At 33.0% G+C, this 13,883-nt stretch overlaps 1 protein-coding gene across 1 annotated transcript; it reads left to right on the top strand.

Moving 5' to 3' along the window:
* The first annotated feature begins 65 nt into the window (after nt 1-65).
* LOC128213903 (zinc transporter 7-B-like) lies at nt 66-11,887 on the top strand. Its single transcript, XM_052920019.1, has 11 exons — nt 66-254; nt 1,260-1,361; nt 1,975-2,088; nt 2,483-2,570; nt 3,028-3,160; nt 3,862-3,927; nt 4,091-4,171; nt 4,624-4,759; nt 5,419-5,509; nt 6,368-6,517; nt 6,869-11,887. Exons 1-11 carry the CDS (start codon nt 181-183, stop codon nt 6,914-6,916), a joined length of 1,083 nt encoding a protein of 360 aa, XP_052775979.1. The 5' UTR covers nt 66-180; the 3' UTR covers nt 6,917-11,887.
* The last annotated feature ends 1,996 nt before the right edge of the window (nt 11,888-13,883 follow it).

The following is a 13,883-nucleotide window of genomic DNA, read 5'->3' as shown; positions in this document are numbered from 1 at the left end:
CATAGTGGTGAAAATACGTATTCGAAAACAGAGCTGTTGATGGAGCTGTCGAAGTAATTCGGAACGTTCGGACGTCTTCCCTGAATCATCATTAGCCGGCCACGACAGCTGTTATTGTAAACATGTTTCACTAAATATTTTTGGGTTATTTCTTATTTTTCGATTTTAAACGATTAGAAAATGCTTCCACTTCATAAAGATGACCGGGAATACCGGGGACCAGGCCTACTCGGCAAGATCACAGGATGGATGAGGTGTGTACCAGCCGGTAACATTTTCGTACCCAACATATTTCGTACATAAATGAATAATTTGCTTGTTTAAAATTCCATATGAATTGTAACGAAATTTGTATCCATTTAGCAGATAAAGCGCTCTTTTTCTAGTTGCTCCCAGCATAATTTCTCCAGAAAATATTGGAAATATGCCATACTGTACAATACACATGACAGGTACAATATACTGTACTGTACATGTAGGTAAAACCTGTATTATTATAACAATCAAACTAAGATCAACAACTGTTTTCATATTGAATAGACTAGGAATTTAAAAATAATGTGTATTTTTTTTGTTAACTAGAGAACTGAGGAAATTGAGAGCAATATGTCCATTCACTAGTAAGCTTTAGACAATACAGCCCAGATATAAAGACCATATTGGTGGAGAATACTGCCCACATCGACAGACCATACGGCCCAGTCTGGTAGACATAATAACACAGAACAATTGACCATCTTTTTATTTGGTTGATCATGGTTTAATTTGATCTTCTGATCTAAGCCGTATCAGATGGTTTATTTACTAATATGAGCAATACTAATACTATGCCTTACTAATATGGGCAATATGGTCTTTATGGGCAATATGGTCTTTCAATTATGAATGCATCATCTTAAGTCTGTGTTGTACCATCTTTCAGTTAATTTGATTTGATTTAAACTTATTAATTTTATTTTACAATGATTGTGAAACAAGTTATTACAGCATTATATTAATCACTCTCATTGGCATGTTATGCGAAAGTGAGGTCTTGTGTTGTGAGGAAAACCGGAATACCCGGAGAAAACCCACAAGTCCACCTTGGTGACCACAAACCAAACTCACATACCAACTGAAAAACACATGAAAGTAACTTTTAAACAATTCAACATCTAATCAAAGATTACCAGTTATTAGTAAAACATATAAATTATGCAAAATTGATTATTTAATTTGTCAAATTTAGGTTTCATTGACATTTGAAATCTTTTTTTCAGATTAATATTCTCAGAAAAGACTTCAAGGAATATTTTCCTTTTCCTTCTCCTAAATTTGTCATTTGCCTTCGTTGAGCTGGCATATGGAGTATGGACAAACAGGTAAGACTTCTCATACTATCAGCGTCAGATACCTCTTATTTATATTTTGCTCTTGTTCATCAAGTAGATGGAAAGTATCAGAAATGCTGAGGCAAAAAATGGGTTTGGTTACAATTAGCTTTATGTAAGAACTTTGTTATCATTGGCGAATGGTGTAAAAGTACTCTTCTGTATAAAGCTTTAAGGGTTTAAAATTACATATTAAAACACACAGTGACACTTATTCCAACAGAGTATTGCAACGGTATGGTCTGCAACTATTTCGTAGGTAAAGTGTGGTGAACCAAATTTGGTTTTGGCCTGAATGTAATACTGTTTCCTGCAAACAATTTAAGTAGAAATTATAACATCATGGCACAACAAAAATTGGTAAAGTTGTTATATGGAAAAGATTTGACTTCAGTGTTCAGCCAAAACCTAGTTTCAAACTAAATTATTGCATTTTAAAAACGATAAAAAAAGAGTTATGATTAGTCATGAATTACATGTTGTTGTTGTAAATTTGTCTTATTACTAGCTGTTAATTAATTTATCAAACTTGTTGAATAATTTTGTATTAGGCTGCAAAATAGTGAAATATTACATATTTCTTTATTGCATAATTTTGTTTCAGTTTGGGGCTTATATCAGATTCATTCCATATGTTTTTTGACTGCACGGCATTGCTAGCTGGTCTAGCAGCATCAGTTATATCTCGATGGAGAGCCAATGAAGCGTTCTCATACGGGTGAGTTGTTATATGTAGTAAAAGCTTGGTACACAAGAGGTTTCCTAAACTAGTAAGCCATTGGCTTCCTTTTCATTGACATTAATTATTCAGGCATACTATCTGAGTCCCTTGCTAAATTTTCTTGCCCCTGTTTCCAACTGTCTGTGCATATCAGGGACACTCAAAAAACTTTTGATAAGACAAGTATTTAGTATATATATACTGTTAAAAACAAAGCTACATTTAAAATTGGAATTTTAATTTCTATGTTATAGGACAGAAAAATTATACATACAGCGAGCAGTAATATATGCACATATTTTTCATTTGTAAACCAAAGTAAATGTGTATTGTATGAAATATGAGGAAATGTGTTATGTCTTAAGGTTAAATTGTATTACCTATATTTCAGATATGTGCGTGCAGAAGTTCTTGCTGGCTTTGTCAATGGGCTTTTCCTGCTGTTTATAGGATTTTTCATTTTCTCAGAAGCTGTTGAGGTAAATATACTTGTTTAATTTCGAAGGAAAAAGTAAGCTTATTGTTTATGTAGTTATCATAGCCTTTGCGTTGTTGTTGTTGCACTTGCATAAACCTTTAACCTTGACCATAATCAAATAAAATGTTGAAGGTATTCAAATGAACTTTGGTAACATGTTCCCAGAGATATAATGTATATATAAGCTGCTTTTTTAGCTGAAAAACCACAGTCTGTCAACGTTAGGCATTAGCAAGGTGGACCTCTGAAGATATAATAATTCTTCTGTCATAGACATAAACAAGTATACTGTTAAGGATTGGAACCTAGATTTGACCGAACCAAAGAATTAACCAGTCTAATGCAATTTGGTGTCGAAATTTGAATCTCGTACATTTCAAATGTGTTAGGCATACTGTAAATGTATTACTAGTACATCATATGCAGAAAAATAAGTTGTAAATCCTATTCTGTTTCAGCGTCTTGTGGAGCCACCAGAGGTTCGACATGAGCGTCTGTTTCTGGTGTCTGTGGGTGGATTCATTGTAAACATGATAGGGATATTTGCCTTCCAGCACGGCCATAATCATTCCCATGGTGGTGGTGGCGGTGGTAAGTGGAACCAGTGTTTCTCAAGTTTTAAGAAGACAAGTGTAATTGAGCTTTTGGGCATATAACCTGGGGATCTATTAAAGATGTTCACATGGACATTGTGAACATGTTAGCGACACTAATGTGTATCAAGTTCCATCATTCTGGCTGAAATATTGTATTCTGAGTAATTTCTCTTGCAGTGTTTTTTGTCACAATGTTGTGAATTGGTCTGCAACACAATACATAAGACTTTGAAAACAATAAACATATACCCAGGCAGTACCATGAGGAGAGATCTCAAATTTGGCTTATAAGATGGCATATTCTTTAGTCTATTAAAAATATGATGGAGGAAAATGCTGTTAAACATAAATATATTTATAGATAAGTGAATTTGGCCAACTCTTTTGAGAAAAATGTATCATTTTGGAAGTCAGTGTGTGAATGGGGGCCAATTTCGGCCCAATTTTTGGTAGAGAAAAACTTGGAAAACTGAGAAAAAAGCTTACCGGTAATCTTTATTTTTTTTTTACTTATTCCAAAGTTTAATTATAATATTGTTAAAGCTCATTTTAACCTTGTGTATAGTTTTCTAAATGTCTTTTGAAAATATTAGGCAAATCTTCAAAAGCCAGTCATACTCCTATGTTGTCTTTAAAAGTTTATTAATAATTTGTCATTTCTTTATGCCTACAATGTACTTCAGTACAACATTTCAGATCATGGGCATTCGCACGGGGGACATGGACACTCGCACGCGGGACATGGACACTCCCATGGCCTGGGTGAGTAGTGTTTAACTTTATTCAGTCTTATTGTGAGGCATTTTATTTACCGGTATGTTATTTTGTTATGAACCTGTTGTTTTTTTATTTCAGCAAAGTAATATTATTTTACGATCCACCCATTATTCTGGGAATGAGCATAAAGTATAAGTGATTGTTTCAGGTATTTCCGAGAACGATGACCATGGACACAGTCACAACAAAGAAGCCAAACAACAAGTCTCACAGACGCAGATCATGCACGGTAAATTACTTATGGAATTGTACAGAATAAGTACTTATGCACAGTTGCTATACATGAATGGTCAGTAAATGCACATAATCAGTAGATTTACATGTATTATCTTCATTCACAGGCAGTAAACACATGTATTAGTTATATGGTCAGTACAATGAAAATACATGTACATGCATGGTTCAGTATATTTAACATATGTGCCCCGTTTCAATAGTTTTAGCCAATGCCCACATAGTTCTTTGGTGAAGCATAGTTAATACCACCATTAGTGTTGGCGTAAAACAAACTTAACTTTTCTAGTCCTTCTTGTCAGATGCTTTAAAAAAAAATCGGAATTCATTTCAGTTCCTTTCTGGGATTGTATTTAATATTTTAAGTTAACTAGAGAGACTCAGTACATGAATATTTGCCCAGTACGTCATAACATATACAAAGAGATAAACTGTTTTCAATTTCAGGTGTATTTCTGCACATTCTTGCCGACACGTTGGGTAGCGTTGGTGTTATAATCTCGTCAGCTCTTATTCATCAGTTTGGCTGGATGGTGGCTGACCCTGTGTGTTCAATGTTTATTTCAACTTTAATCATCATAAGGTTAGTTTGTGTACAAAAGTTAAACTGTGGAGGCTTTTAAATAGTACTAAAACAAAAGTTAAAAATTCTACTTAATAAAATAGAATGGAGTGGAGAATGTAGATTAACAAGTTTGAATATCTTACTATTTTTGTAATTACATTTTGATTAACATGTTTTTTTAAACCAACTACAGATATTAAGTACAGTGTTTGTATGTATTTTAAAGTCTTCAAAAGTCGTAACTTTTTCAGAGGACATGTATTATTAGTCACACTGTAAGAAGTTGGGGGTAAATTGATATACACCCTCAGTGGTTACTTAACAGGCAAGTGCGAACCGACGAGGTGTGTATCAGATACACCCCCAGCTACTCACAGCATAACGATTATATTTCACAGATCACCCTAAATTAGTAATCTTTAACTATAAAATTACAAAGGGTATACAACTACAAGGGGTGTATGGATTAAAATAACACTCCCTCCAAATGATTGCTCTAGACCAATCAAATAGCATAGTTTATGAAGGAGGTGAATATATGTATGTATCTGAAGAGTTCCTTTACATGTTGAGATATAAACAATGATTGAATGTTTAATATCAGAAAATTGGGATTTTTTCAGTATTGTCAGTTTTGTAGAATTACGCAATACATGTATATTTTCTTTTTGTTTTAGTGTGTTCCCATTACTCCGCGATTCAGTTGGGATCTTAATGCAGAGAACACCTAGATCCTTAGACTTCGTGCTGCCTGGCTGTTATCAAAGCGTAAACCTCAATTTTACTACCTAGTCTGTTTCTCGAAGAAAAAATGTCCGGGTTCTGGGATACCTACCGTATGGTGTTGTTGTCATTAGTGTCAGCTTAATGCGAAAAACACCACTGATGCTTTCTTTTTAAACAAATTGCTCATTATAACAGCTGAATGGGTTCTTTAATAACAACATTAAGCTAATCCCACTGTTTTAGCTAGACAGTTTAATGAGGTATCGTCATAGATTTGGTGTCGTTCAAGTCATTGTTGTCGTCTTGCAAAAAACTTGACCTCGGCCTTAAGTAAAAAAAGATGTTCAAAATGTTTTAATTAAACTTGGCACAGATCTCGTTTGAGATAATATGTTTTGTAAAGCAATGTCCATTACTCTTTAATCATTGTTGAGTTATGCTCCTTGTTAGAATCATTAAAACAACAACAGATAAGCATTTACCATCACACAAGGATGGAAAGGGACAGCTTTAACATATTTATTTGAACTCATACAGAAATGAGAGACAGAAGCATTGAATAGGAAGCTATGAATAACTTACAATTTTACTCGAATGAAAGATCGTTTATACTAACAGCTGTTGACAAACATCAGTTGTTTGCTAATTGCTATATGAGGATCAACTTTCAAAACATGAATAAATCATTATTTGCCATGCTTGACTCTTATTATAATAAAATAATATGAGAATGCATGTTTTGGTTGAAGTTACTTTACTGTGGTGAAATTTGATTGTGAGAAGGAATAAAATTCAGCATCATTTCATTTATTTTTGACTTATCTAAAGAACTGACATGCAAATGTTTTAAAATATTTTCTATACATTTATACCCAAAATTTCCTACCATTTGATTCCCAGGTTAGCCAGTTGGAAGGTGTATACAGTGTTCAAGAGCCGCACTTCTGGACGCTATGTAGCGAGGTTTTCGTCGGCACAATTAAACTGGAAGTTGCGTCAAAAGCTGACGCTAAATACATACTCAGTCAAACCCACAATATTTTTACTCAAGTAAGTATTAAGTCTGAAATCCTGAAAATTATACACATGTTAGTTTTTCATGAAAGATATAAGATTTAGTGTAAAACTGTTGTGATAATCTTCTTGTGTGTCTTTTAATCATATCTCATGATTATGAGTACTGCTGCATGCAGCATGATTGCATATTGTGTAATTTATACATATTGCTAAATGGTAACTTACTGTGTTCAATAAGTATACGTATTAGTATTATCATTATTTTCTGTTCAAAACGTTTGCTTAAAATTTGACTCTACCCTATAAAGTATTATATGTGAAGTGTTGGCTTGTATTTTCTAAAGAAAATCGCAAATACAAAAAGCTTCAAACTTTCTTTTGCAGGCTGGGATAAAACAATTGTATGTACAGTTGGACTTTGCAGCCATGTAGCAGTGATGCCACCAATTTGTCATATATACACAGACATTGAAATTAGACAGTTGCCTGAATTCCTGCATTGCTACGTGAACTTGGCTTGAAAAAGCCTTGTTATGGTAAATTCAGATTTTGAACAAGCCTGGAAACACTTGACCAGTGCAGGGCTTGTGGGCTTGGGCTAATTTTGACCGCTGTATACACACCGTCGCACGTCCATTTGTATATTCTGCCTGGCACAAGGATACTGGCAAGAAAGTACAGACTACAGTCAGCAGTTGTGATCTTGTTTCTGCCTTGTAACTCCTTCCACCAAGCCATGTCTGTTAGATAATTACATGTTTTTAATTAGGCCATTCTTAAAAAAAAATCTGAATTCATTTTTATTTTTTTTACCATTGTATTAAGCATTAAAATTTTACTATGACATTTTGTTTTCCAGTCTGAATGTGAATTCTGCACTCAGTTATGATATTTTTTAACTGATCCATAGACCCACAGAATTAATATTGTGAGGAGCTAGTGCAGACAAAACTGATTTTTTTTAAAGATAGTCATTTAAAGATAGCCATTTTATAGATTTTTTTTGTTCGCAAATTTTAAAAATCAATTTATAACACACAGCTACCTGAGTTACCAGTACATTCTTATTTTACAACTTAATCAACTTTAGAATAACTACCTACGGATGCTATTTTATTTTATATGCAACTATATTTCTATAGTTTATTTGGTAAATTATGCATTTTAAATGTGTTGTTTTGGTTGTATACTAGTTATAATTACTCGATCAGACAATCCAAGTATTAAGTCAAAATCATGATATCAAAGAGTATATGAGTAAAACAAAGTATATTATGACACTACACACTGATCACAAAGATTTGGTTAAAATATACGCAACTTTGCTGAGTTCACATTCCAAAAAAGGTAATCTTGTACATTACATTTCTGTTTTCTTGCCTAAAAATTCTAAGTGATTAGATTTGAACCATTGAAATTTAATTGAATCCTGTAGAAGTATGACAATTAAGATACTTAAGTATTAAGGTTGTTTTATCCATTCAACCATTTTAAGCATATTTGTTTTTAAAAGGAAAAAGGTTGAGATATTGTTAAAGCCTTGGTGTTGTTTGTCGTTGTCAGTGGAGTCATCTTCAGTAACCCTGACTCTAAAACCAATTCAAGATATATAGATGAAATTTGGTTCACTTCGGACAATACATACATGTTTAAAAGGCCCATAACTCTTGCTTTAATAATTGAGTTATTCCTCTTGTTTGACTAGAAAAATCACAACAACGAGTGTTGGCATTCCCCTGTGGTGCTTTTGTTATGAATGGAAGTCATTCTGCATATTTAAACATTGTTGCAGTGTCAGCTTAGTGTGCAATAGTAATCAACATTCTCTGGTGCTGGTTGGTAGTTGCTTTTATTAGTGTTCGACTGGCAGTGTTTTATAACTAATACAAGGCTGTCCTCAAAAAGTTGTTTATTTCCGGATATCTATTAACTCGCCTAAAATTCGCAGACTTAAACCTTAACCCTTGTCTGGGGTAGGCGAAAACTTGACTGGAGCACCAGTGGATTTAGTCATATTCAGTGATCAAATATTATTCGTCTTGGTCAAATCAAGTACTTTAAGCTAACCATTGATAAAAGTCAGTTAACTGTTAACAAGCAGTATTTTTAAGGACGGCCTTTTGAGCTGCTATGTTCAAATGTTTTACCTTGAATATTGAAAGGAGTCTACTACCATTATATGTATTGTATGTCATAATAACATAATTGTAAAAAAATTTGAAATAAGCATCTGTGCTCACTGTAAATTGCTATTATAAGTACATGTATATCTAAGGGGATAATAATTGTTTTGAGTAAATTTTTTATTCTCAAACTCAAATTGTTTTAAATGTACTTTTACTTAACTGATATTAAATTTTGGGAAATGTTCCACAAACAAAAATTTCTAGAAAATGGTGTTTCACACCCACTATCTAATTTTGCAAAAGAATTTTGAAGACTTAGAGTCAATATCAGTAACAGTCCTTTATACATGGTCTCCAAACAATGTATTATAAAAGTTTTGAAAATGAGTGATATTATGTGTCTCCTGTGTCTGTGCCAAAGGTATATTCACAACTTTGTTGTTCTCACAACTTGTAGTTGACATGTCAACAATTGATGTTCAAAACACTGAAATATATTTGTAATTGACCAAATTTGTTAAGTTGTATTTTGCAGTATTTAAATAAGTATGTTGATAGATACTGCTAGTATGTGCATTGTTTTAAGGTATCAAAAATACATTTAAGCTTGTCATTTTATTGAGCCATTGTCAATATTATTATATAATGATGCCTGGTGACCCTCATGTGATTTTGGTATTATTTGAAAGGGAATATGAAATATATAACTGGAAATACACTACATACAAAAATAGTACAGCTCGTAATTTTGTTCTTCATTTCAACTGAAATCAGGTGTGAACTGACCAATTTTGCAATCGTTCAAGGCCATAAAAGCTAGTTTAAAATATACTCTTTGATGATTTTTTTTCACATGTTGTTTCTCTACATTTAAAATCCTTTCAAAACCCCAGGGAATACCAAAATAATATTGGGTTACCTTGCATTGAAACTTCACATAGTTGTACACCAGTTATTGAAAAATATCACCAGTTTAGATCTGATGTTCAGCTTTTATTCAGTATGGTCATGTAACCAGTATTGCATATAGAAAATACATGAAACTGTTAATTTCATTTCACAAACAATGAGTGAGTTTACTTATGTACTTCTGTTAAAGTGAGCAAGCAGTTTAACATGTGTAATATATGTATGACTGGTATGTCACACCTTTTTGAATATGACGAAGTATATTTATTTAGGAAAAAATAATGGCATTTTCATTGTGAATGGATGTTTTATGAGAAATACAATGCATGTGATATTGAGTGTGTATATATAAGTATAATGTTTATTCATAATTTATTTAGATAGGTTGGAAGTAGTCATTGTAAAGCCATGGCCAATAAACTGTTAAAAATGCATGACCTATCTGCAACAGACGCGGTCTGTCTCTCCTTAATTGTGAACACATTCATACAATATCCAGGGATTAGAATGTTCTGGATTAATCCTTGAATCAGGATTGAGAGCTGTTCACTTTCAGACAATCGTACAGTTGTGAAGTTTGTTTTATGCTAGATATTTGCATTAAAAACAGTAAGATGTACCAGTACCTTTGAAATGGATATACAATGTAAATGGCCTTGAAAACAGTTCATCTGTGGCTGTATTCATAAAGCAACTTAAGTTTAGTAGAAAATTGCGTTGTTTAAAAGATTGTTAAGAAATATTACCGTCTTTGTTTAACAAATATAGAAAAAAAAACAAGAAAATGGTCATAACAATGAATTCATGTGAATAAATTTGATGAAAAGAGGAGGGGATTTAAAATGCTGTCAAATATTAGGTTTTTAAATTTAGATACATTCACCAAGATGCTTTATTAATATGGCCCCAGGGGTCTGAATCCTTCATCTTTAAAATTAATTTTCAGGATTGTAATTTTGCGTCTGCTATCATCCCTGTATATCATCCAATCGCTATGTTTTTACTTTATGTTCGTTTTAACTGTTCATAATATTCGCTATGGTTTAAATAATTTGAATCAAGCTAAACTTGATGAAGATCACAACTTATGTACTGTCGATTCCTATTCAGTTAAGTGGAATGATTAACACTTCTACCATTAAACGTGAGGAAATCAAAAATCTCTATACACTTGTGCACAATGCAATCAATTTTGTTTAAGTGTAGTGCAAATTTTTTTTAACACTTTTATTTCCATGGCTTTACATACATTTTATAACATTCATTTGAATCATTTTATTAATAGAAGCTGTCAATGTCATATTAGATAGTTAGGAGTATTCTCATGTATCTAGTCTTGATAATTAAGGTTTTTTGAATTATAAATAGTGTTTTATTATTGGCATTATTGCTATAATGCTACTTTATTTTTTATTTTACAAGTATAACCTCCTTATTTCAATGGTTTTGATAAATGTATGTATTTCCATTTTCTAGTTTATGTGATACTTTTTTTCGCTGAATGTTTATTACATACATTTTTGTGCCATCTAATCTGTGTACAAGTTGTTTGTGGAAATGCAGAACAAAAATTATGATATTTAGCCAAAATATTGAGTAAGAGGTCGAAAGTAACAGTAACCATCAGTTTTATCACCACACTGTTATTAATCTAGTCATTTCATATAACAAGTTATTGGAGAAATCAATGTTGCCATGCATTCAACAGCAACCAAGACTGACACTGAATTGTTTTTTTAAGAAAAGAAATAAAATAAAAGAATTTCCAGAAAGTAAGACTTTTGTCTAGTCTTAAGAAATACATGCATAAAAAAACTAACCAGTATTTCTTCATGAAAAAACATGTGTCTTCCATTGTCCCTATTTCATAATGGAACTACAAGAAAAATATTTGTTTTAAAAGTTTTTAAGACTTAAGCTCAAAGTGTAATCACTTTTGAATCTCCTATTAACATGCACTGCAAAGTAAGGTCCTTTTATATTATAGGATTCTGTTACATCGAAAAAGGACAGCAGCTGTATGCCTTTCTAATGTATCATGTTTGCTGGAAAGTTATGACTAAGAATTCACAGTTGACAGTTCCAAGTCCCGTATAATGTTGCCCATATAATGTTGAAGAATAACCACCTATCATTGCTATCTTTTATTAACACTGGTCTTTCACATTTTAATAGACTTTTGGAATTTTCTTTTAAGGAACACATGCTTTGTAGATGAATACAAGTGTTTAATTGCATAATTTTGAATTTATATGTGGTTGTTAAAAGTGTGTATGACCAAAATTGTTATTTATATATATTATGTACATGTATTGCTGAAATATTGCTGGTTATGGAAACTGACAAAATATATATTTATAAATTCAAATGATAGTTTTGTTGTTACTTCTGCATTGTTACCTCAGATACCCAGGTGCAAAACTGATTTTCCAGTCAAGTGTCATCACTGGGTATTTGCACTTTTAGAGAAATGCTACACATGGGTCATAATTCTGCAAGAATGGTCAGTCATACTCAACACCCAAGGTGCACATCTTGACATGCTGCGAAGTTACATCACTGGCTAGTATACACATAGAGAGACGCATGACACAAGAGTGCAATAAGTCAAGGGCCGTAACTCTGCAAATACTGGGTTCAGCAACACAAAACTCCAGGTGTACAACTTCACATGCTTACAAACTTTCTTGTAAATTTCCATAGCTGTAGCTCAAGTACTTCTTGAGATATGCACGACATTAATTTGTGTCCGGCTGACAGACAACCGTTTCAAACGCAATATTGAAGTCGAAGGTGGGACATAATAATACCGCTGTTTAGCCCTGTTTTTGTTCAAAATGACCTATAGGAAAGTACGAGGGTTGTCCGGAAAGTTTTGAGACTGTGTCTATATTTCAAAATGTTTTTAATATAAATCAACAAACAATACACAGCTGTGTATATAGACTATTCACGAGTTTCCTTTTGAAAAATAAAAATAAATAATTTCAAATTAAGGAAGGAAATGGTTGTCAAGACAACCCATCTAGCGCTTCACGGAGCACTTTGAAATTGACGTTTTCTGAAAATTGTTTACAATTCATATATACTACTCCGTCTGAATAATAGACATCAAAACGTCACGTAAAAACATATGACAACAGTATAACGTCAGCTGCATCACTAAGCAAATTATTGACGCAATTTAACAGTAGACATGGTTGTAACGATCACGCACGGAGCAGCGCGCTATGATCAAACACTGTGTTCGCGGCGGAATAACTCCTACAAATACCTATACGTTTCTAACACGGGATAAATCAAAGCCAACATGTTCAAGGGCTTTGGTATTTCGTTGTTATGGACGTTTCAGTGACGAGCATGGAAATGTGTGCGATTAGAAGCGGAGCGGCAGACCGTCAGTCGTGAGTGAAATTGACGTAAATTCAGTGCAGGACATGTTACAAGAAGACTGGCGGAGGACAGTGAGGGAAATTGACGAATTCGTTCAGCTAAACACTTGTTCATAATATCATAAAAGAGTGGTACGGACAGATATTCAAGCAATGAGTTGATTTTCACCGTAAGTGTGTACGTGCAGAAGGAGCGTATTTTGAAAAACTGTAAATGACGTGATACAATGTCAGACAACGAAGTGCTCCGTGGCTTGTAACCTGTACTTTTTGTAATGTTTGTTGTATACGTTCACTTCGTAGTATATTGTTGAAACTTTCAGGATGTGTTTATACGAGATACAATTGACAGCTGATAAAATTTTAATTGCATCCTATGAGTGGTATTTTTTTATGAATGCAGTCTCAAAACTTTCCGGACAACCCTCGTATATACTTTAACCTAGCTTTCTTGCTAGGAGCCCTGTAAATTTGGAAGAAAACATGATTCCTAATAAAATAATGATAATGGGGGTATTTTTACACAGATTTAGAAAAATAAAAAACCCTAAGAATCTATAGACATTTTACTTTTACTACTACTTCTACGACTACTGCTGCTACTACTCGTACTACTACAACAGTAACAACAACAACAATGACAAAAACAACTGAAACGACTTCTTTTAATTCAACAACAGATGCTACTACGACAACGTCTACTAATTATATAACTACTACTTTCCAGCCATATTTTATTTTATGGAGGGTCAATATTCTGGGTTCTTATTCTTGTTCTTATTCTTGGGTTGTCTTTATTTTTCATTACAACAATTACAAATGTCGACCTGCTGTGGCAAGGATCAACATCCAGACATGCATTTACAATAAAGCAAGAAACATTTAACAACACGTTTTTTTTTTGGTTAAATTGTTATCTTAAAGGCTTATATTTTCTCGATAAAGTCAGTAAAACTGGCTCTATACATCTCA

Source organism: Mya arenaria, chromosome 13 (genome assembly GCF_026914265.1).
Source record: "Mya arenaria isolate MELC-2E11 chromosome 13, ASM2691426v1".
In the NCBI taxonomy this organism is placed as follows: domain Eukaryota; kingdom Metazoa; phylum Mollusca; class Bivalvia; order Myida; family Myidae; genus Mya; species Mya arenaria.
This window is presented reverse-complemented; position numbering and strand designations above follow the sequence as displayed.

Coding starts and splice junctions, on each gene's coding strand:
- LOC128213903 (XM_052920019.1), top strand. CDS start 181: ATGCTTCCACTTCATAAAGATGACCGGGAATACCGGGGACCAGGCCTA. Junction 4,760..5,418: donor TCAACTTTAATCATCATAAG/GTTAGTTTGTGT, acceptor TTTTTGTTTTAG/TGTGTTCCCATTACTCCGCG. Junction 6,518..6,868: donor CCCACAATATTTTTACTCAA/GTAAGTATTAAG, acceptor TTTCTTTTGCAG/GCTGGGATAAAACAATTGTA.